This window comes from Hemiscyllium ocellatum, chromosome 3, assembly GCF_020745735.1.
Source record: "Hemiscyllium ocellatum isolate sHemOce1 chromosome 3, sHemOce1.pat.X.cur, whole genome shotgun sequence".
In the NCBI taxonomy this organism is placed as follows: domain Eukaryota; kingdom Metazoa; phylum Chordata; class Chondrichthyes; order Orectolobiformes; family Hemiscylliidae; genus Hemiscyllium; species Hemiscyllium ocellatum.
The window spans coordinates 90,108,728-90,129,523 of NC_083403.1; the positions used below are offsets into that span (position 1 = coordinate 90,108,728).

General features: G+C 44.1%; 1 protein-coding gene across 2 annotated transcripts in view; it reads left to right on the forward strand.

The window, feature by feature from the left end:
• The window catches only part of slc30a2 (solute carrier family 30 member 2), a 116,263-nt gene that overhangs the window by 91,904 nt on the left and 3,563 nt on the right, over positions 1–20,796 (forward strand). For both annotated transcript variants that reach the window (XM_060821276.1, XM_060821277.1), the window contains 3 exons: positions 6,781–6,934; positions 10,781–10,991; positions 20,267–20,372. In XM_060821276.1, the coding sequence (XP_060677259.1) occupies positions 6,781–6,934; positions 10,781–10,991; positions 20,267–20,372 (471 nt within the window). The remainder of the gene's footprint in view (positions 1–6,780; positions 6,935–10,780; positions 10,992–20,266; positions 20,373–20,796) is intronic.

Sequence of the window (20,796 nt, forward strand, 5' to 3'; positions counted from 1 at the left end):
AATTGAACCTGCGTCTCTGGTGCTGTGAGGCAGCGGTCTTAACCATGAAGCGTCCGTGCCGCCCTGGGGTTCTTCCTCACTCCACTGATCAGTTGTGGTGACTGAGCAGAGTTCTCCCGATTTTTTTATTTATTTCAATAATATACTTTTTATTCGCCAAAATTATTGTAAAAATATACATTTCACAAATGTGGATTGGTTCTATTCAGTTGCATATTAATTTAAAAAAAAGACATTGGACTTTGACTCTATCCAACTCTCTTATACATAAAATACCAATATTTACATGTATTGAGACTACTAGAAGGGTCCAATAACTTAACAGACCCTCGTTTACCTTCAGCAGAAAGACCTCAGAAAATGGTCTTTCCCCGCTGTTCCTTGGGGTGGCTGCCCCAAGCTTTAGTGCATCCCTAGTACGTAGTGTTGGACCTTGGAATGTGCCAGTCTACAATGGTCAGTTGGGGTCAACTCCTCATTCTGTAAGGCCAACAAGTTTTAGGCACATCAAAAAGCATCTTTCACCAAGTTGATGGTCCTCTTGCTGCATTTTATGTTTGTCCTGGTATGCACCTTGAAGACCAGACTGAGTTGCTTGGGATGAACATTGACACAAACCACTGCATATTTCTCCAGACTTCCTTTACAAAGGCATGTTCAAGAAAGAAATGTGAGACAGTCTCAACCTCCCCTCAGCCACTCAGAGGACAATGTACAGTGGCACAAACTGACCGAGCATACATAAAGGATCTCTCAAGTAATGCAGTTAGCACCAGCCAAGCAATGTCCTGGTGCTTGTTAGAAAGTTCTAGTAATGAGGCATTCTGCTAAATAACTTCGGCAGTCAGCTCAGGGAACCAGGTGACAGGATCCACCCTCTCCTTTTCCCTCAGGGTCTCAAGGACGCTACTTGCTGACCATTCCTGATGGACTGGTGGTCAAAGGTGTTACTCTTTACAAGTTGCTGTATGAAGGACAAGTGATATGGAATAGTCCAACTACTTAGAATGTTCTGCGGCAGCAAAGCCAGTCCCATCCTTTGCAACAAGGACAGGTAGAACTTCAGCTTCTATGTTCCCTTGTCAGCTAGCTGGTTGTCCTTCAGGAAGCAATAGTCAGAAGAACAACAGCTTGACATCAGTGGATCTGACCCAGAACATGCAGGAAGCAAATAGGAAATCTACCTTGAGTAGATAGACTTGTTTGGCCGCAACCAGGTGGACATGTGCTGCATTGTGCAGCTTGGCAACTGTTTCCATCAGGAATCCAATTTGCTTTCAGCTACTCTAGATCATCCATCTGTATCGATGATACGGTTGAAGTCTCCAGCCAGAATGACCAGCCTGGACATCGCCAGCGCAATGGGACCTGTTGTAGGATGGCCAGTTGCTCACTCTTTACTGCTGGGGTGCATACGTTAGTTAGTCTTAGGGACCATTTCTGTATGTGACACCTGCTATGAGAAGGTGCCTGCCCAGCACCACCTACACTTCGGAGAGAAGTCGCCTCCTTGCAGCAGAATACCCAGGCCGGAGGAATTGTCTCCCCCTGACCAAATTGAAGGCCCATGGGTCCGTAAGTTTGACTACCTCCTGTAGCTGCTGAGATGCAGTATTCCCCACTCCTGCAGGAACAGGTTTTGACATTTGGCCAGGTAAGCCAATCTGGAAACCCATCATGTAGAAGATTACACTCTATGCATGTTAATATTTGCAATTCTAACATTTATTTTATTTTAGATTAGATTAGATTACCTACAGTATAGAAACAGGCCATTAAGCCCAACAAGTCCACACTGACCCTCTGAAGAACAAACCCACCCAGACCCGTTCCCCCATCCCATATTTACCCCTAACTAATGCACTCAACACTATGGGCAATTTAGCATGACCAATTCACCTGATCCGCACATCTTTGGATTGTGGGAGGAAACCCGAGCATCCAGAAGAAACCCACGCAGACACGGGAAGAATGTGCGAACTCCTCATAGACAGTAACCTATTTTAAAAGTTTATAGAATTACCCAATATCTATTCACCCCCACTGGTGGACTTCTGGTGTGGGTGAACTGTTGGACTCTCTCACACTGAGGTAGTTCTCCTGTTTGTCTTAGATTAGATTAGACTTACAGTGTGGAAACAGGCCCTTCAGCCCAACAAGTCCACACCGACCCGCCGAAGCGCAACCCACCCATACCCCTTACCTAACACTACGGGCAATTTAGCTTGGCCAATTCACCTGACCCGCACATCTTTGGACTGTGGGAGGAAACCGGAGCACCCGGAGGAAACCCACGCAGACACGGGGAGAACGTGCAAACTCCACACAGTCAGTCGCCTGAGTCGGGAATTGAACCCGGTTCTACAGGCGCTGTGAGGCAGCAGTGCTAACCACTGTGCCACCATGCCGCCCACTTGTCTCTGGAAGGATTGCCCTGCTCCAGCATTGTCAGAGTGAGAACGAAGCCAGCAGGGTCCAGTTCTGAGTCTGACAGAGGGACTGTTAGAGTATTGCTGCTCCCAGTTGCCCAGAGTTGTGGTAACCTATATTCTTGATGGCTGGAGGTTAGGCTGACTGGGCCCCTTGGGAAGCCCAGCGTTTCCAGGTTGGGGGTCCTCCTCTCCTTCTCCCCGTGGTGCTATGCCTCTTTATTTGTTGATGGCTATTCATCTGCAAGTCTTCGTCATTAGTAGGGCTGCTGGTGTCTCCATCTTGCAGCTGCCTCTTTCCATCATGCTGGGGGCCTGATATGTTTTCCTTTTCCGTTGTTTCTCACTGGTAGCCACTCCCCTGCTTCCTTGGTTTCCTCCTCCTCCATTGATTCCACTGTTCAGGTGGAGGTTGGGCTGGTTGATGTGCCTCCATACTTGTGACCTTTTCCTCCTCTCTGGCCTGTCCCCCCTCATATCAGTTTTCTTGCTCGTGGTGGCATCTTATTGACCTTTGGGGGTTCACTGCTCTTGGACTCCTTTCAGTCCTTAGTCAGGTAACCCTGCTGTTTTCCATTCCTGCATAGGGTTATTTTCTCGTTGCTGTCATATGTTCTGGCCTCCCACAGATTTGGCACACTTAGGTTGCCCTGCGTACATCAGGTAGCCTCAGCTCCCCGTGATCACAAAGCTGGAGGGTGGGTGGAGATGTTCAATGGTACCCACCTTCAGGATCACCTATCCCTGCTGCTTGCTGGTCCAGATTCCAAAGGGGTCCACTACATGGGCGCTGCCTCCTTCAAACTGCACATACCTTCCCAGGAAGGTCAGGACATGTGCTGCCAGGAGTGGGGGTTATACAACCCAGCGCCTCTGTGCAGGGAGAACAAACAATAGTGCCGCGGACAAGACAGAGAGGGGGCCCTCACCTCCTTTCTCTTAGAACACCTTCAGAGACGTCCATTGTTTCACACTCCTGAAGGTCACGTCAAAGTAGCCCTCTCTGGGGAAATCCTGCAGACAGAAAATACCGGCTGCTTTGAACCTACAGCCATCCAGGCAGACTCTCTTCATGAAGAAGATCCTTCCAGTGATGCTTTGTCCACCTTCTTCACAGTCACTTTGAATGTGCTGCAGGCCTGGGGTGTGGGCACTAGCAGAGGCAATAGCTGTGGTTGGCTGGGCAGAATTGGTGTTAAGTCAAGGCCAGCCTAAGAATTCACCAAATTCAGCTCAGCTCAACCGACAATCTTCCAAGTTCTGCTCACAATCCAGTGACTATCTTCCAGTAATAGAGGTTCTTAGCTCAAACTCTGAATCAAGCTATCTCCCCTGCCAGATGGTTCTCCTCAGCAAAGTCTCTCTGTTGACCTCTATTTGGTACTCTTCCTCCTTGTCATGGAATGTGTACTTTCTCACTCTGCTGTTCCAGAATGCTCCTTAGTGAAGTCTTTCTGCTGTACTCTATTGGATGCTATTCAGACAGACTCAATCAACTACCAAACCATCTTAAATCTAGAAGGTCCTTTTGGATAATCTCTGAATTTATTGGCAATCTACCTTCAGCCTTGGTGTAATGCTTAGAAGACCTACGATGATCAAAGGGATTGTATAGTAGTTCAGTGGTTAGCACTGCTGCCTCACAGCACCAGGGACCCAGGTTCGATTCCAGCCTTGGGTGACTGTCTTTGTGGAACTTGCACATTCTTCCCTGTGGGTGCGTGGATTTTCTCTGGTTTCTTCTCACAGTCCAAAGATGTGTAGGTTATGTGATTTGCCCAAGTTAAATTTCCCAGAGTGTCCAGGGATGTCCAGGGATGTGCAGGCTTGCTGGATTAGCAATGGGAAATGTAGAGATAGTTTAGTGGTGGGTCTGGGTGGGAATCTGTTTGGAGGGTTGGCATCAGCTGAATGGCCTGCTTCTGCACTGTAGGGATTCTATGAAATTGCTTCTTTATAAAGGACCTGGCAGAACATCATGAAGCATCAAAGTTGTTGTGGTTCTGTTCGCCAAGCTGGGAGTTTTTATTGCAAACGTTTCGTCCCCTTTCTAGGTGACATCCTCAGTGCTTGGGAGCCTCCAGTGAAGCACTTCTGTGCTGATTCCTCTGGCATTTACAGTGGTTTTAATCTGCCGCTTCCGGTTGTCAGTTTCTGTCCGCTGCAGTGGCCGGTATATAGGGTCTAGGTCGATGTGTCTGTTGATAGAATCTGTGGATGAGTGCCATGCCTCTAGGAATTCCCTGGCTGTTCTCTGTTTGGCTTGCCCTATAATAGTGGTGTTGTCCCAATCGAATTCATGTTGCTTGTCATCTGAGTGTATGGCTACTAAGGATAGCTGGTCGTGTTGTTTCGTGGCTAGTTGGTGTTCATGGATGCAGGTTGTTAGGACAAACAGGAAGACAGCTAACAACCCGCATCCATGAACACCAACTAGCCACGAAACGATACGACCAGCTATCCTTAGAAGCCATACACTCAGATGACAAACAACATGAATTCAGTTGGGACAACACCACTATTATAGGGCAAGCCAAACAGAGAACAGCCAGGGAATTCCTAGAGGCATGGCACTCATCCACAAATTCTATCAACAGACACATCGACCTAGACGCTATATACCGGCCACTGCAGCGGACAGCAAATGACAACCGGAAGCAGCAGATTCAAACCACTATAAATGCCAGAGGAATCAGCACAGAAGCGCTTCACAGGAGGCTCCCAAGCACTGAGGATGTCTCCTAGAAAGGGGACGAACGTTTGCAACAAAAACTCCCAGCTCGACGAACAGAAACACAACAATGAGCACCCGAGCTACAAATCTTCTCACAAACTTTGAATGAAGTATCAAACCCCATGTTAAATTTTGGACAACTATCAATGTTTCATAGCCAGTGATGTAAAACACTGCAGCTTTTTCCTTAGGTTAGAGATGAAAGCATCTCCATCAAGAAACTGCAAAGCTCCTAATCAGATCCTGGAGCACTTTCATGAACACTGCAATCATTGGAAATTTCCAGACACTTGAATATCCACATTATTGATGACTGATTCTTTTCTTTCCCGTTACTTTATGAAAGAAGACACTAACCACAGAATTCTCAGTTTCTGACCTGCTATTGTAGCCATAATATTTACTTTGGTTCATCCTGTTCTGTTCCTGGTCAATGATGCCCCAAGGTACTAAATTAATGATGATGATGCCACTGAATGTCAAGGTGAGTTGATTTGATTCCTCTTATTGGTGATTGTCATTTCCTGCATTGTGTGGGATGCTATTACTTGCCACTTGTCAGCCCAACATAAATATTGCTTTGGTTTAGCTGCATGTGCATATGGGATGTTTCACTATCTGAGGAATCACAAACGTGGTGCAATCATCAATGAACATCCCCACTTCTGAGCTTTTGATGAGGGGATGGTCACTGATGAAGCAGCTGATGATGATTCAGCACCCTGAGGAGCTGCTACAGAGATGTCCTGGAATGAGATGGTGCACCATCAATAACCACAACCACCTTCCTATGTTCCAGGTATGACTTGAGTCAATAGAGACCTTATCCAGTGCACTCGATTATTTGCTGATATCAAATGAAATGAATAAAATTGGCAGAAGACTTGTAATGGGAGAAACCTTAGCAAGAAGCCAAGATGGATAATATAATCAGCATTGCTGGTTGAAAAATATTGCAAAAAGCTTTTAGCTACATTTTTTTCACTCTCGTGTTGGGCTCTGCTATCATTTTGGGAAGGGATGTTGCAGGATCTTCTTCCTCCCATCCATAACTGGATATGGGTGGATCACTTAGCTCTAACTATTACATGCTTTCTCATTTGTTTAGTATCCATGTAGTCCTTCCTTGTAATTTCACCAGGGGTTGGCACCAGGGAATGATAATTCTACTGACATGACATCTCATTGGCAAAAATCAATTGTTTTTGGGATTTGGAACACACCAATTGAAAATATTGTGGAAACTGATCCCATAAATTCCATTAAAATAGTTCTGGACATATACTTGAGAATGAAGAATTACTGGGTTAAGGACAAAAAGTGAAAATGTGGAATTAGACAGACCTCGTGGACCTAAAAGTTTTTTTTATATATGTGCTATGATTTTCTATTTCAACAATAATGATTCAAAAAAATGATTAAGTTGACATCATGCTAAAATGGTCTGCCTTTTGGATTTTTGTTGTTAAATTTTCAGAATGAAGGTTTCTGAGTCAAACTTCAAGGTGCAATAAATATTTTATAATGCATGTTTTCCCCTTTTTTGGCTGGGAATCTGAAAGTGGGTACAGTAATTTTAGAAGTGCTTTGCTCTAATTTCTGTTTTCTTTGTCATAGAAATTCTAGGGGCTCTCCTTTCCGTACTATCAATTTGGGCAGTAACTGCTGTATTGGTTTACCTTGCCATTCAGCGACTGATCAGCAAAGACTTTGAGATTGAAAGCCATGTAATGCTTATAACATCCGGGTGTGCAGTAGGAGTCAATATCATGTAAGCCATATAAATGCATGTGAACACTTAATCACACGAATAATGTTTGATTTCAGAATTCCAATAAGATTTACATTAAGTCTTTTACCAGCAGCAATTGAAACCTATGACCAAAAGAGGCCTTGACAAAGTATAATGTCCAGCTGGAGCATTGAATTAATGAGAATATTTGATGATGGTTTCTCAGTTACCAAATTCTCTGGTCAGGGCTGCAATTGGGTGAGTTTTGGAATCTAATTGAATCAAAGAACATGGGGATAATTTAGAAAAGGGGAGTTAAGGTCAAGATCTACCGCGATTTTACTGAACGTCTATGTGGGGGATCACTATAGGGGTCTTTTGGGCAACTTCTGCACTTTCTAAAAATTGAATGGTTCTGTTTTTACATAAACTTATCTTTATATTCATTTCTTTAATCTTTTTTTAAAAAAACAGATTATGCTTGTGGCTTTTTAAAGACATAAGCCAGGTACAAATACATAGAGGCGAGCAATATAAAAATAATCAGCTAATAAATATAGCTATTTCCTTGTCTTTTACATGAAGTTGCTGATTCATATTGAACATGGTTCCACAGATGTTTAAGAACTCCAGTGCATCATATGAAACTAAATAATGTTGCAAGTTTATTTCAAAAAGCCTAATCTCTGCATGTGACATCCACCTCGTAATTACAGGAATCAGGAATTGGAACCCTACTTTATTTTTCCTCTTGTCCTCCTTAGTTTGAAAGGCTGTGTTTGTACTGAGATCAACTCATACGTCACAGGTCAGGGTGTAACCCACACCTTCATGTCCTTTATATCTCAGTTGAACCCCACATAATGCAAGTTCCTGTAAGGTGTACAGGTAATGTCCAAATAACTCTCAATTTGATAATGATTTGATTCTTTAAATGTCAAGCTTGTTGTAACATGCTGCATTATTATCTGTGAGATTGTTTTGGTGTTGATTCCCCAGAAAGGACTATTATTTGGAGTCTATTTCTAACTTTCTTGGATTTTTTTGCTTACATTTTCTTGAGGAAGCATTGGAACTTAGAATAAAAGAACTTTTAAAATATATATATAAATAATTAGGGAAAGAGCAAGACCCATATGAATCTTAAAGTAATCTGTGTGAGGACCCAGAAGATATGTGTCCAGTCCTCATCGAATATTTTCTAACTATGTAAAAGAATGATCCATGTCAGGGTAAAGGACTATGAAGTATTGGAAGAAATTAACAGAGAGAGAGAGAGAGAGAGAGAAAGAGAGAGAGAGAGAAAATAATAATGGGTTTAGCAGCCTTAAAGGTGGTTAGATCCACAGGTCTGCATGAAACCTATCCCAGTCTGATTATTGAGGATGGCAAGGGAAAAGATATTAAGTACCCTGGCAATAATTTTCTGATACTTACTCATGAGAGGTGAGTTGCTAAAGGCTTGCTGACATTATCTCATTAATAAAAAGAGAAAGGACTAATCTTGGTGCTTGGGAAGCTATTAGGAAGAATTCTGAGACATAATACATCCATTCTTGGAGAGACATATATTAATCAGGGATAGTCAACATAAATTTAAGGGAAGAAGGGTAATGCATTTGATGTGGTCTATGTGATCTTTAGCAAGGCTTTTGATAAAGTCACTCATGGCACACTGGTTAAGAAAACAAGAAGCCATGGGATCCAAGACATGTTGGATCCAAAATTGACTGTGAGGCAGGAAGCAGAGAGTGAGTATAGACAGATGATCTTATGTTTGGAAGTTATATCCAGTGGAGTTTTGAAGGGCTCAGTGCTACTTTTGGTGTGCAGTACTAATTGAGACTTAAAGGTTGGGGTCATGATCAAGAAATTTGTGTGTGATACAAGAATTGGTAGTGTAATAAATAATGAGGAGGATAGCTATAAACTACAGAAGAATGTCAACAGACTAGTCCTGACTGACAAGAAAATGAATTACATGATGAATGGTAGGACCTCGTAATGGCTGAAGATCAGTGTGACCTTGATGTTTATATCTTCAGATCCCTGATGGCAGGTAGATGAGGAGTTAAGAAGACAAACGGGATATTTGCCTTTTTAGCCGTGGCATTGAATGCAAGAGGAGAGAGGTTATGCTGGAACCACGTGAAACAAACTACTCTATGCACTTCTGCTCACTGAATTATGGAAAGGATGTGACTACACTAAAGAGGACTTTTCAGGATGCTGTATGGCTTAAGGGTCTGACATTTGAAGGAAGATTGGAAAGTCTAGGATTAGTTTCCTTTGGTGCAACAAAGGTTGACCAATTCACCAAGCTGTATAAGATTGAGGAGCACAGAAAGGGGATATAGAAAGATGTTCTTCCAATTAGTAGTTGGGTAAATTACTAGGAGGACATAGATTTAAGATAAGAGGTACAAGGCTAAGAGGGATGTTGAGGAGAGAAGGCTTTTTAACCACTGCCTAAACTCATCACCTGAGAGGGTGGTTTGGCCAGAAACTCGTAATACTAAAACACTATTTTGATATTCACCTGCATCCAGCCCTATGAGCTAAGAGCTGTAACATGGGATTAGTGCAGTCATATCTTTGTTGACTAGTGCAGACTGATAGGCCAGAGAGGCCAATTTGTAAATGTCTACAAGTCTGAATGTATTGCCTTTAAGTACATACAAAACCTCCCCCACAAATCAATCACTTCTATTACAACTTCAACAGGATCTGCTTCAAAGGTCAGAAAGTGGATCACGTCCAGCTGTGCATGAGGAGTAACAGGAAGTTGCAATATACAAAAACTACCACGTTTCAGAACATTAATTTTGTTTAAATATGATTTCCCCAGCTACTTAATGAGCACCCTGTGAGTGGGCTACAGACATATGAGACTAATAATTATGCAACATTTTTATTAGCAGTGAAATATAGACAAATGGGCCTGATGAAATATAAACCATATGGGCCAATGGCCTGAGAAGTGGCAGATGGAGTTTAATTCAGATGCTGCATTTTGGGAAAGCAAATCTTAGCAGGACTTATACACTTAATGGTAAGGTCCTAGGGTGTGTTGCTGAGCAAAGAGACCTTGGAGTGCAGGTTCATAGTTCCTTGAAAGTGGAGTCGCAGGTAGATAGGATAGTGAAGAAGGTGTTTGGTATGCTTTCCTTTATTGGTCAGCGTATTGAGTTGGGAGGTCATGTTGTGGCTGTATTGGTCAGGCCACTGTTGGAATATTGCGTGCAATTCTGGTCTCCTTCCTATCGGAAAGATGCTGTGAAACTTGAAAGGGTTCAGAAAAGATTTACAAGGATGTAGCCAGGGTTGGAGGATCTGAGCTACAGGGAGAGGCTGGACAGGCTGGGGCTGTTTTCCCTGGAACGTTGGAGTCTGAGGAGTGACCTTATAGAGGTTTACAAAATTTTAAGGGGCATGGATAGGATAAATAGGCAAAGTCTTTTCCTTGGGGTTGGGGAGGGATATGGGCTGGTAGGTGGGACTAAATTGGGTTGGGGTACCTGGTCGGCATGGACGGGTTGGACAGAAGGGTCTGTTTCCATGCTGTACATCTCTATGACTCTATGACTCTATAAATGCCATAAAAATGATTCAAGAGAATTAATTCAACAAATTACATTGCAAATCTTCATTTAGTTTGATGAATTGAATATTCAAGCAAAGAATGTGTTAAATAAATAAACACAGCTATGATGTCTCAAAGTATCAAACTCGCAACCATTGGGTCATGTTTAATATACTAGATTGAAATTATTTGTAGGCTATTAAAGCTACAAATACTGAAGCACTTAAATTTAATCCACCAAAGTCCTTGAGAATAAAAAAGACTTTTGATAAATTTTGTCACCACAATTATTTGTGTTGCAGAATGGCTGTGTTACTTCATCAGTCAAATCCTTCCCATAGCCATGGTCGTGCATTTGGTTACGAGGAGTTAGAAAACAACACAGTTGATGAAAATTCTTCCCAACAAAATCATCTGGGCAACACCAGTGTGAGAGCTGCCTTTGTGCATGTTATTGGAGATTTGTTTCAGAGCATCGGAGTGTTTGTGGCGGCTACAGTCATCTTCTTTAAGGTTACTGTGGTATTCTAATAATTCTTTTATATGTATTTTAACTAATGATGTTTATTTCATGATACAATATCAAACTGTATCATTGGGTGTGGTTTAAAATATTTGAGGATTCCAATTCTTTTAGATGGCTCCTTAATATACAGTAGCGCCTTGACATACGAACGACCCCGTTCACGTACAAGTCGGTTTACAAACAGGATTGTACATAAAATTTTGCTTCAACATACGTGCAAAATTCATGGTACGAATGCAAAAAGCCCGTGTGCGACCACGTGGTTTCATTGTTCTGCTTTGCTACACGCTTGTTGAATGCAAAAGCTCTCGGGCCCCGCGTGGTCTCATTCAGTTTGTCTTTGGCGCGTACGCTGTGAACAGCCATCCAAGCATTCTTACACTATCCGAACAATGGGAAAAATTGATTCAGTTCGCAAACTTTTCGGTTCGCGAACCGGAGCCCGGTACGGATTAAGTTCGTAAGTCGAGGCGCTACTGTATTAGCATTCAATTCCTGCTGGTTAATTTAATGAAGTTAACAAACTATTTTAAATGCATTAACATCTCTGGTAAGCTCGCAAACACAGTGATCATGTGATCAGTGATATGCACAGTGATCATGTTAACCATTGCACTATAAAAGAGCATAAAGAAATTATAAGTTTCTTTTTAGTACTTTCAATGCTAAATCTCTCTGGAAGATTGCATTTTTATACATCAATATGTTTCATTGGTGAGAAAGAAACAACTGAGAACAAATGTATTTAGAAAATCATTAAAAGCTAAGTACACAGTTATGAAAAGTAATTAAAATAGGATAACACAACATTGGCCTTTATCTCAAAAGAGGTTGGAATTTAAAGGAGAGGAAATAAAGCTTCGATTGCTTTAGTTTTGATTGCTGTGCCTCATGAAGGTTGTTCTTGTTAAGTATATAGTTGGTTAAGACAGCGGGTCTGATGAGCTGGAAGTGAGAGCAAGGGGCTACAGCCAAAAAAAAAACTGGAGAGCTGAGAGACTTACCATAAAGTATTCCCTGTTCAAGTTTACCCTCCTGTTCTATTTATGGTTCTAGTGAACCTTAAACATAATGACTGACAATGACAGTGGGTTCGTTACCACAAAGTGTGTGCGAATAAATTTTTTTTATGTGAGGCAAGATAGAACATAAGGCACTTCAGCTCTCGATGTTGTGCTGACCTGTGAAACCAATCTGAAGCCCATCTATCCTACACTATTCCATTTTCATCTACATGTTTATTCAATGACCATTGAAATGCCCTTAAAGTTGACAAGTCTGTTACTGTCGAGTAAAAAATGAGGTCTGCAGATGCTGGAGATCACAGCTGAAAATGTGTTGCTGGTTAAAGCACAGCAGGCTAGGCAGCATCTCAGGAATAGGGAATTCGACGTTTCGAGCATAAGCCCTTCATCAGGAATGAGAGAGAGTAGCCAAGCAGGCTAAGATAAAAGGTAGGGAGGAGGGACTTGGGGGAGGGGCGATGGAGGTGGGATAGGTGGAAGGAGGTCAAGGTGAGGATGATAGGCTGGAGTGGGGTGGGGGCGGAGAGGTCAGGAAGGAGATTGCAGGTTAGGAGGGCGGTGCTGAGTTGAGGGAACCGACTGAGACAAGGTGGGGGGAGGGGAAATGAGGAAACTGGAGAAATCTGAATTCATACCTTGTGGTTGGAGGGTTCCCAGGCGGAAGATGAGGCGCTCCTCCTCCAGCCGTCGTGTTGTTATGTTCTGCCGGTGGAGGAGTCCAAGGACCTGCATGTCCTCGGTGGAGTGGGAGGGAGAGTTCAAGTGTTGAGCCACGGGGTGGTTGGGTTGGTTGGTCCGGGCGGCCCAGAGGTGTTCTCTGAATCGTTCCGCAAGTAAGCGGCCTGTCTCCCCAATATAGAGGAGGCCACATCGGGTGCAGCGGATGCAATAGATGATGTGTGTGGAGGTACAGGTGAACTTGTGGCGGATATGGAAGGATCCCTTGGGGCCTTGGAGGGAAGTGAGTGTGGAGGTGTGGGCGCAAGTTTTACATTTCCTGCGGTCGCAGGGGAAAGTGCCGGGGGTGGAGGTTGGGTTGGTGGGGGGTGTGGATCTGACGAGGGAGTCACGAAGGGAGTGGTCCTTGTGGAACGCTGATAGGGGAGGGGAGGGAAATATATCCTTGGTGGTGGGGTCCGTTTGGAGGTGGCGGAAATGACGGCGGATGATACGTTGTATGTGGAGGTTGGTGGGGTGGTAGGTGAGAACCAGTGGGGTTCTGTCTTGGTGGCGGTTGGAGGAGCGGGGCTCAAGGGTGGAGGAGCGGGAAGTGGAGGAGATGCGGTGGAGGGCATCGTCGATCACGTCTGGGGGGAATCTGCGGTCCTTGAAGAAGGAGGCCATCTGGGCTGTGCGGTGTTGGAACTGGTCCTCCTGGGAGCAGATGCGGCGGAGATGAAGGAATTGGGAATATGGGATGGAGTTTTTGCAGGGGGCAGGGTGGGAGGAGGTGTAGTCCAGGTAGCTGTGGGAGTCAGTCGGTTTATAGTAGATGTCTGTGTTGAGTCGGTCGCCCGAGATAGAGATGGAAAGGTCTAGGAAGGGGAGGGAGGAGTCTGAGACAGTCCAGGTGAATTTAAGGTCGGGATGGAAGGTGTTAGTAAAGTTGATGAACTGTTCAACTTCCTCGTGGGAGCACGAGGCAGCGCCGATGCAGTCATCGATGTAGCGGAGGAAAAGGTGGGGGGTGGTGCCAGTGTAGTTGCGGAAGATGGACTGTTCCACATATCCTACGAAGAGGCAGGCATAGCTGGGGCCCATGCGGATGCCCATGGCAACTCCTTTAGTTTGGAGGAAGTGGGAGGATTGAAAAGAGAAGTTATTCAGAGTGAGGACCAGTTCAGTCAGTCGAAGGAGGGTGTCAGTGGAAGGGTACTGGTTGGTGCGGCGGGAAAGGAAGAAGCGGAGGGCTTTGAGTCCTTCGTGATGGGGGATGGAGTTGTACAGGGACTGGATGTCCATAGTGAAAATAAGGCGTTGGGGACCGGGGAAGCGAAAATCCTGGAGGAGGTGGAGGGCGTGGGTGGTGTCCCGAACGTAGGTGGGGCGTTCTTGGACTAAAGGGGACAGGACCGTGTTGAGGTATTGGGAGATGAGTTCAGTGGGGCAGGAGCAGGCTGAGACAATGGGTCGGCCGGGGCAGGCAGGTTTGTGGATTTTGGGCAGGAGGTAGAAACGGGCGGTGCGGGGTTGTGGGACTATGAGGTTGGAGGCGGTGGATGGGAGATCCCCTGAGGTGATGAGGTCCTGGATGGTCTGGGAGATGATGGTTTGGTGGTGGGAGGTGGGGTCGTGGTCAAGGGGGCGATAAGAGGAGGCGTCCGCGAGCTGGCGTTTGGCCTCAGCGGTATAAAGGTCAGTGCGCCAAACTACCACCGCGCATCCCTTGTCTGCGGGTTTGATGGTGAGGTTGGGATTGGAGCAGAGGGAGTGGAGGGCTGCACGTTCTGAGGGTGAGAGGTTGGAGTGGGTGAGAGGGGTGGACAGGTTGAGTTGGTTAATGTCACGGCGGCAGTTGGCTATAAAGAGGTCGAGGGCGGGTAGGAGGCCAGCACGGGGTGTCCAGGTGGATGGGGTGTGTTGGAGGCGGGAGAAGGGGTCGTCAGAGGGTGGGCGGGAGTCTTGGTTGTGAAAGTAGGCACGGAGGCGAAGGCGGCGGAAGAATTGGGCACGGAGACGAAGGCGGCGGAAGAATTGGCACGGAGGCAAAGGCGGCGGAAGAATTGGGCACGGAGGCGAAGGCGGCAGAAGAATTGGGCACAGAGTCTGCTACTATCACAGGCCGTGCATTCCATGCCCCTACTACTGAGTAAAGAAACTACCTCTGACATCTATCACCTCTCAATTTAATGATTTGGAGATGGCAGTGTTGGACTGGGGTATACAAAGTTAAAAATCACACAACACCAGATTATAGTCGAACAAGTTTATTTGGAAGCACTAAGTTTCGGAGCGCTGCTCCTTCATCAGGTGATTGTGGATCAATCACCTGATGAAGGAGCAGCCCTCCGAAACCTAGTGCTTCCAAATAAACCTGTTGAACTATAACCTGGTGTGTGATTTTTAACTCTCAATTTAAAGCTATGTCCCCTCGTGCGAGCCATCACTGTTTGAGGAAAAAGGTTCTCACTGTCCACCCGATCTAACCCTCTGATTATCTTGTATACCTGAATTAAGTCACTCTTCAACCTCTTCTATCTGATGAAAACAGCGTCAAGTCCCTCAGCCTTTCCTCATAAGAGCTTCCCTCCATATCAGGCAACATCAGAATAAATTTCCTCTGAACCCTTTTCACGGTGTCCACATCCTTCCTATAAAGTGGTGACCAGAACTGTACACGATACTTCAAGAGCATGACCTCATGGCTCTAAAATTCAATCCCTCTACAAAAAAGCTAACACACCGTATGCCTTCTTAACAATCCTATCAACCTGGGTGGCAACTTTTAGGGATCAATTTACATGGACACAGAGATCTCTCTGCTCATCTACACTACCATTAGCCCAGTATTCTTTATTCCTGTTGCTCCTTCCGAAGTGAATTACCTCACAGTTTTCCTCATTAAACTCCATTTGCCACCTCTCAGTCCAACTCTGCAGCTTATCCATGTCCCTCTGTAACCTGCAACATCATTCAGCATTATTCACAACTCCACTGACTTAGCGTCATCCGCAAATTTAATAACCCATCCTTCTACTCCCTCAACTAGGTCATTTATAAAATTGACAAATAGCAGTGGGCCTACAACAGGTCCTTGTGGTCCACTACTTGTAACTGAACTCCAGGATGAACATTTCCCATCAACCACCAAACCACCAAACTTTCAGCAAGCCAACCTCTGATGCAAACTGCTAAATCACCCTCAATCCCATGCCTCTGTATTTTGTGCAATAGCCTATCATGGGGAACCTTATCAAATGCCTTACTGAAATCCCTACATGCCACATCAACCACTTTACTCTCATCCATCTGTTTGGTCACCATCTCAAATAACTCAATAAGGTTTGTAAGGCACAATCTACCCTGGAGAGATCAGATCATAGTGGATGACAGCAAGTTATTATGAGGAGCAACGGGATTGGCATGAGCAAAGATCACTGCCAGATATTGACTGAATTCCACCAGGGTTATCCATTGATTTCCAAAATGTAGATGTTGGAAAGAAGTTATATTTGGTGGTCCAGGATTGGATGCAGACATAGCCACATTGGTGGGGCAGTGCCCAGTGTGCCGAGGACAAATATTGCCATCACCAGCTTCTCTACATTCTCTACATACAATTGAGCAAATAAACTCTGGACTTGGTTATACATTGACTATGCAACTCCTTTCCTGAGCTGGATGTCCTTAGTCTTTGTGGATGCCCACTCAAAGAGGTTGAACAAGCATAGGGTTCATTTGTGAAACACTTGGACAATGATAGAAAAGCTTTGCGCACCTTTTGACAATACAGGGACTCCCAACAGGGTCACAGATAGTTGTTTGCTAGCAGGGAATTTGAGTATTTTCTAAAGTCAAATGATATTCATTACAGTTGGACAGTTCCATAGCATCCATCATCCAATGGTCTCACAGAAAGACTAGTCCAAATTTGAAGGCGGGGTTAAAGGAACAGTTTGCAATTTCACTAGATAGAAAATTTTCCTGATCCATATTTGATTATAAGACCACCCCTCATACTACAGGAATATTTCCAGCAGAGCTGCTAAGTCTCTGCACCCGGTTAAATCTGATCTTCCTGGATCTGGGGGTCAAGTGTGAATCGGCATCAGGAATGTTCAGGCCAGACGTAAGACTCTATAAAGCAAGAGAGACAGTTTATTTCAGGGGACAAAGTTTAGAATAGGAACCCCTAGCAAGGCCCTGCAGAGATAAAAGGTATGGTCAATGTGAGGTCAGGTTCAGTGACGTGTAAAGTTCAGGTAGGTATGACAGCTTTGAACAAGCAGCTGGACCTTATGAAACCTGCAAGCTTGCAGACAATGCGGCAGCAACATGCGGCTCCTCCACTGCCTTTCTGACTGTTTAAGAACCCATAGGTTCTCCCTGTCCATCAACTAGATACCTTGGAATCTGAGTTGGATGTGGCAGCTGTTGCTGCCTTGATGACTTTGCCATCTGAAGAGGAGAATCAATTTCTTGAGACGATGCTCCGGGTGGAGGAGATAGCTGCACGCTACATGCTACCTGTAGCAGAGGTAGAGTTAGAGCAACCTGACCTAGTGCTAAAATGCCCCAGGAGTAGCTACAAAAAAAACCCCTATATCTTTGTTCCTAGAGCGGGAGGGAAGTAGTGAATGTACCTAAGTAAGCCAGGTAGACCTCACTGAATATAAGTTCCTTGATTGGGTCTGTTAATCTGGTTCAATCTGGGTGCCCTAGCTGACAAATTCTGTTCAGTCTGAGAGCTGGCTCTGATGAAGCTGGATCAGTGTTAAGGGTTGAAAATGGGTTGCTGGTTAAAGCGCAGCAGGTCAGGCAGCATCCAAGGAACAGGAAATTCAACATTTCGGGCATGAGCCCTTCTTCAGGAATCATGTCCAAAACGTCGAATTTCCTGTTCATTGGATGCTGCCTGACCTGCTGCGCTTTAACCAGCAACGCATTTTCAGCTCTGATCTCCAGCATCTGCAGACCTCACTTTTTACTCAGTGTTAAGGGTTCTCTAACAAAGGTTGACTTGATGACGGGATATCAGCCGTGGAGTTATTTCATATCCCTTCTCTCTCATGTACTTGATCACATTAGTGAAAAATCCTAATAACTTTGTTAGGCATGAACTCCCTCTGACAACGACTTGCTGACTACCCCTAATCAACTCGTGCCTTTCCAAGTGGATATTAATTCTATCCTACAAAATTTTCTCCATTAGTTTCCATACCACTGACATGAGGCTCATTGGTCTGTAATTTCCTGGGTCATCTCTACCACCCTTGAAAAATGCAACCACATTAGCACTTCCCTCTGGCACTTCCCTCGTGGCCAGAGAGGAATTAAAGATTTGTGTCAGAGCCTCTGCAGTTTCCACAGTAGCCTGGGATGCTATTTATTTGGACCAGGAAAATTTTGCACTTTTATGCCTGACAGAGGCTCCAATACCTCCCAAGATAGGACAAACTTGGTTTAAGTTCACTTGAATGTTAGAATTGGAGGGGAAACCTCATAGAATTTTACATAATTTTGAGAGACATAGAAGAGTAGTTGGAGTCTCTCTTCAAGGGATGTCAGTATTCTGTTTAAGGTGGGGGGGTAAATTTAAAAGAGATGTGCGAGGCAGGTTTATTTTTTCACACGGAGGGTAGTAAATGCTGCCCGAAGAGGTGTTGGAAGCAGATACAATGGCAATGTTCAAGAGGCATCTTGACAGATACATGAATAGTCAGGGAATAGAGGAATATGGACCCAGGAGAGGCAACAGGCTTTTAGTTTAGAAAGGCATCATCTGTCGGTGCAGGCATGGTGGCTCGAAAGGCTTATTTCTGTGCCATACTGTTCTTTGTTATGTAATGTACCCACACACAATGCTTTTAGGAAGGCAATTCTAGGATTCCAACCAAGTGATAGTGAAAGAACGGATGGGATTGTGGCTTGGAGGGAATTCCAGTGAAATGCCATTGAATATCAAGGGGAGATTATTAGATTCTCTCTCATTGCTGATGGCCATTGTCTGGCACATCTAATTGCTATTCATTACCTCAAGCCGAAACTGGAAGCTAGAGGGGTGATGGATGTTCCTGGGAGAAAAATAGACATGGCCCTCCATAATTGAACTGACTGCCTTCCAAACATTTGAGAAAGCTATATTGCTTTTGTCTGTCACTGGCTTTAGCCTCCAATAAAAGCAGACAAACCTCTGTTCATGGAGATAGTTGTAAACTACATGGCACCTGAATAATGAAAATAGAACATCAAGATGTTTGTAGAGTAATTTTCAGTTAATAAGAAATGGTGAATTCACATCTTACATCAGTAGTAATGAATTACTATTGAGCTGTAAAGAGAATTAATATAACCCGGTTTCAGTCAATAGTTCAGCAAATTTACCCATTGAACCATTAAACCAAAATAAAAGAGCAGAAGAGTCTTTGATTTAATCCCTGATTAATGATACATTGTTTGACGTCTGCTAGATTAAGAAAAGCAGGCAGCACCTATTTAATGGATCATGCTAGAATGATATGTGCAGGTATCATTTGACTGAACTCTGATGCTCCCTGTGATCAATTAGCCTACCAATAGTTACTATAAACAATCGTACATGTGAGAAACGGACACATGGCTAAATATAGATAATTCTGTGATAATGCCGTAGGTGTGTTGCAGTGAAACCTCACATAATAGAAATAATGGGGCCTATGGGAAAAGTGGGGTTAGAGGCAGACCAGCAAAAAATATCACTCTCAATTGCTCAAAACTCATCCAAAATTTCAATTTCCGCCTGCCTGTGTGGAGTTCGCACATTCTCCCATTGGGGTGGCACGGTGGCACAGTGGTGGGGTGGTACAGTGGCACAGTGGTGGGGCGGCACGGTGGCACAGCACTGCTGCCTCACAGCGCTAGAGACCCAGGTTCAATTCCCGCCTCAGGCAACTGTCTGTGTGGAGTTTGCATATTCTCCCCGTGTCTGCATGGGTTTCCTCCGGGTGCTCCAGTTTCCTCCCACTGTCCAAAAATGTGCCGGTTAGATGAATGCCCGTAGTGTTAGGGACATGGGTCTGGGTGGGTTACTCTTCGAAATATCGGTGTGGACTTGTTGGGCCAAAGGGCCTGTTTCCATACTGTAGGAAATCTAAAAAAAAAGGCAAGAATACTAGTGCATGTGCACTAGTCAGCTTGAAGATTTCAGCTTGCACATTGGCGCAAGCACAGAATGAAGCTTGTAAACCGATCCCAGTTGAAATTGCGCTATTGCCAATCGAGGTAAGCGTTCTCCAAAATACTGTTCCTTAATTCTTCAGCAAAGCTATAGCCAAATCACACTGCCAAAACATGCATTATCCCAGAGCTACCAGTATCTCAGAGAACACAATAGGGACACATGTTTAAGGAGAAGTGGAGATAAAATTAATTGTACAGTCCATGTTACAATTGTAAAATGAAACTGAAAAGAAATGCATGAATCCACACTTGCTTTTGTCTATGGGGTATAGACATTTTAATATAATTTTAACTAAAAATTCATAATGTCTTTTTAACATGCTAACTAATCTCTTTACTGTTTTTTTTTCCAATTTAAGCCTGCCTATAAAGTCGCAGATCCTATTTCTACATTCTTTTTCTCCATTTTTGTCCTGGGTTCCACTATAACGATCTTGAAGGACGTCTTCCGTGTACTTATGGAAGGTAGGATATAATTTAATGCAATGCTTTTGGAGAAATATAATCTATTTAAACATTCCCAACCCACCCTTAATTAGATCATCAATTAAAAATATGTAGCGTGGACACCATTAATGCTTACTTATAAAGGAAAGAAAAGCTTATATTTATGTACCACATTTCAAAACCACTAGTCATATTGAAGCTCTTTACAATCAATAAAACACATTCACCATTCTACATTGTTTTACACATAGGTCGTACGAGGACAGGTTGAGAGTTCTTGGCCTTTTCTCATTGGAACGGCGAAGGATGAGGGGTGACTTGATAGAGGTTTATAAGATGATCAGATGAATAGATAGAGTAGACAGTCAGAAACTTTTTCCCCGGGTACAACAGAGTATTACAAGGGGACATAAATTTAAGGTGAAGGGTGGAAGGTATAGGG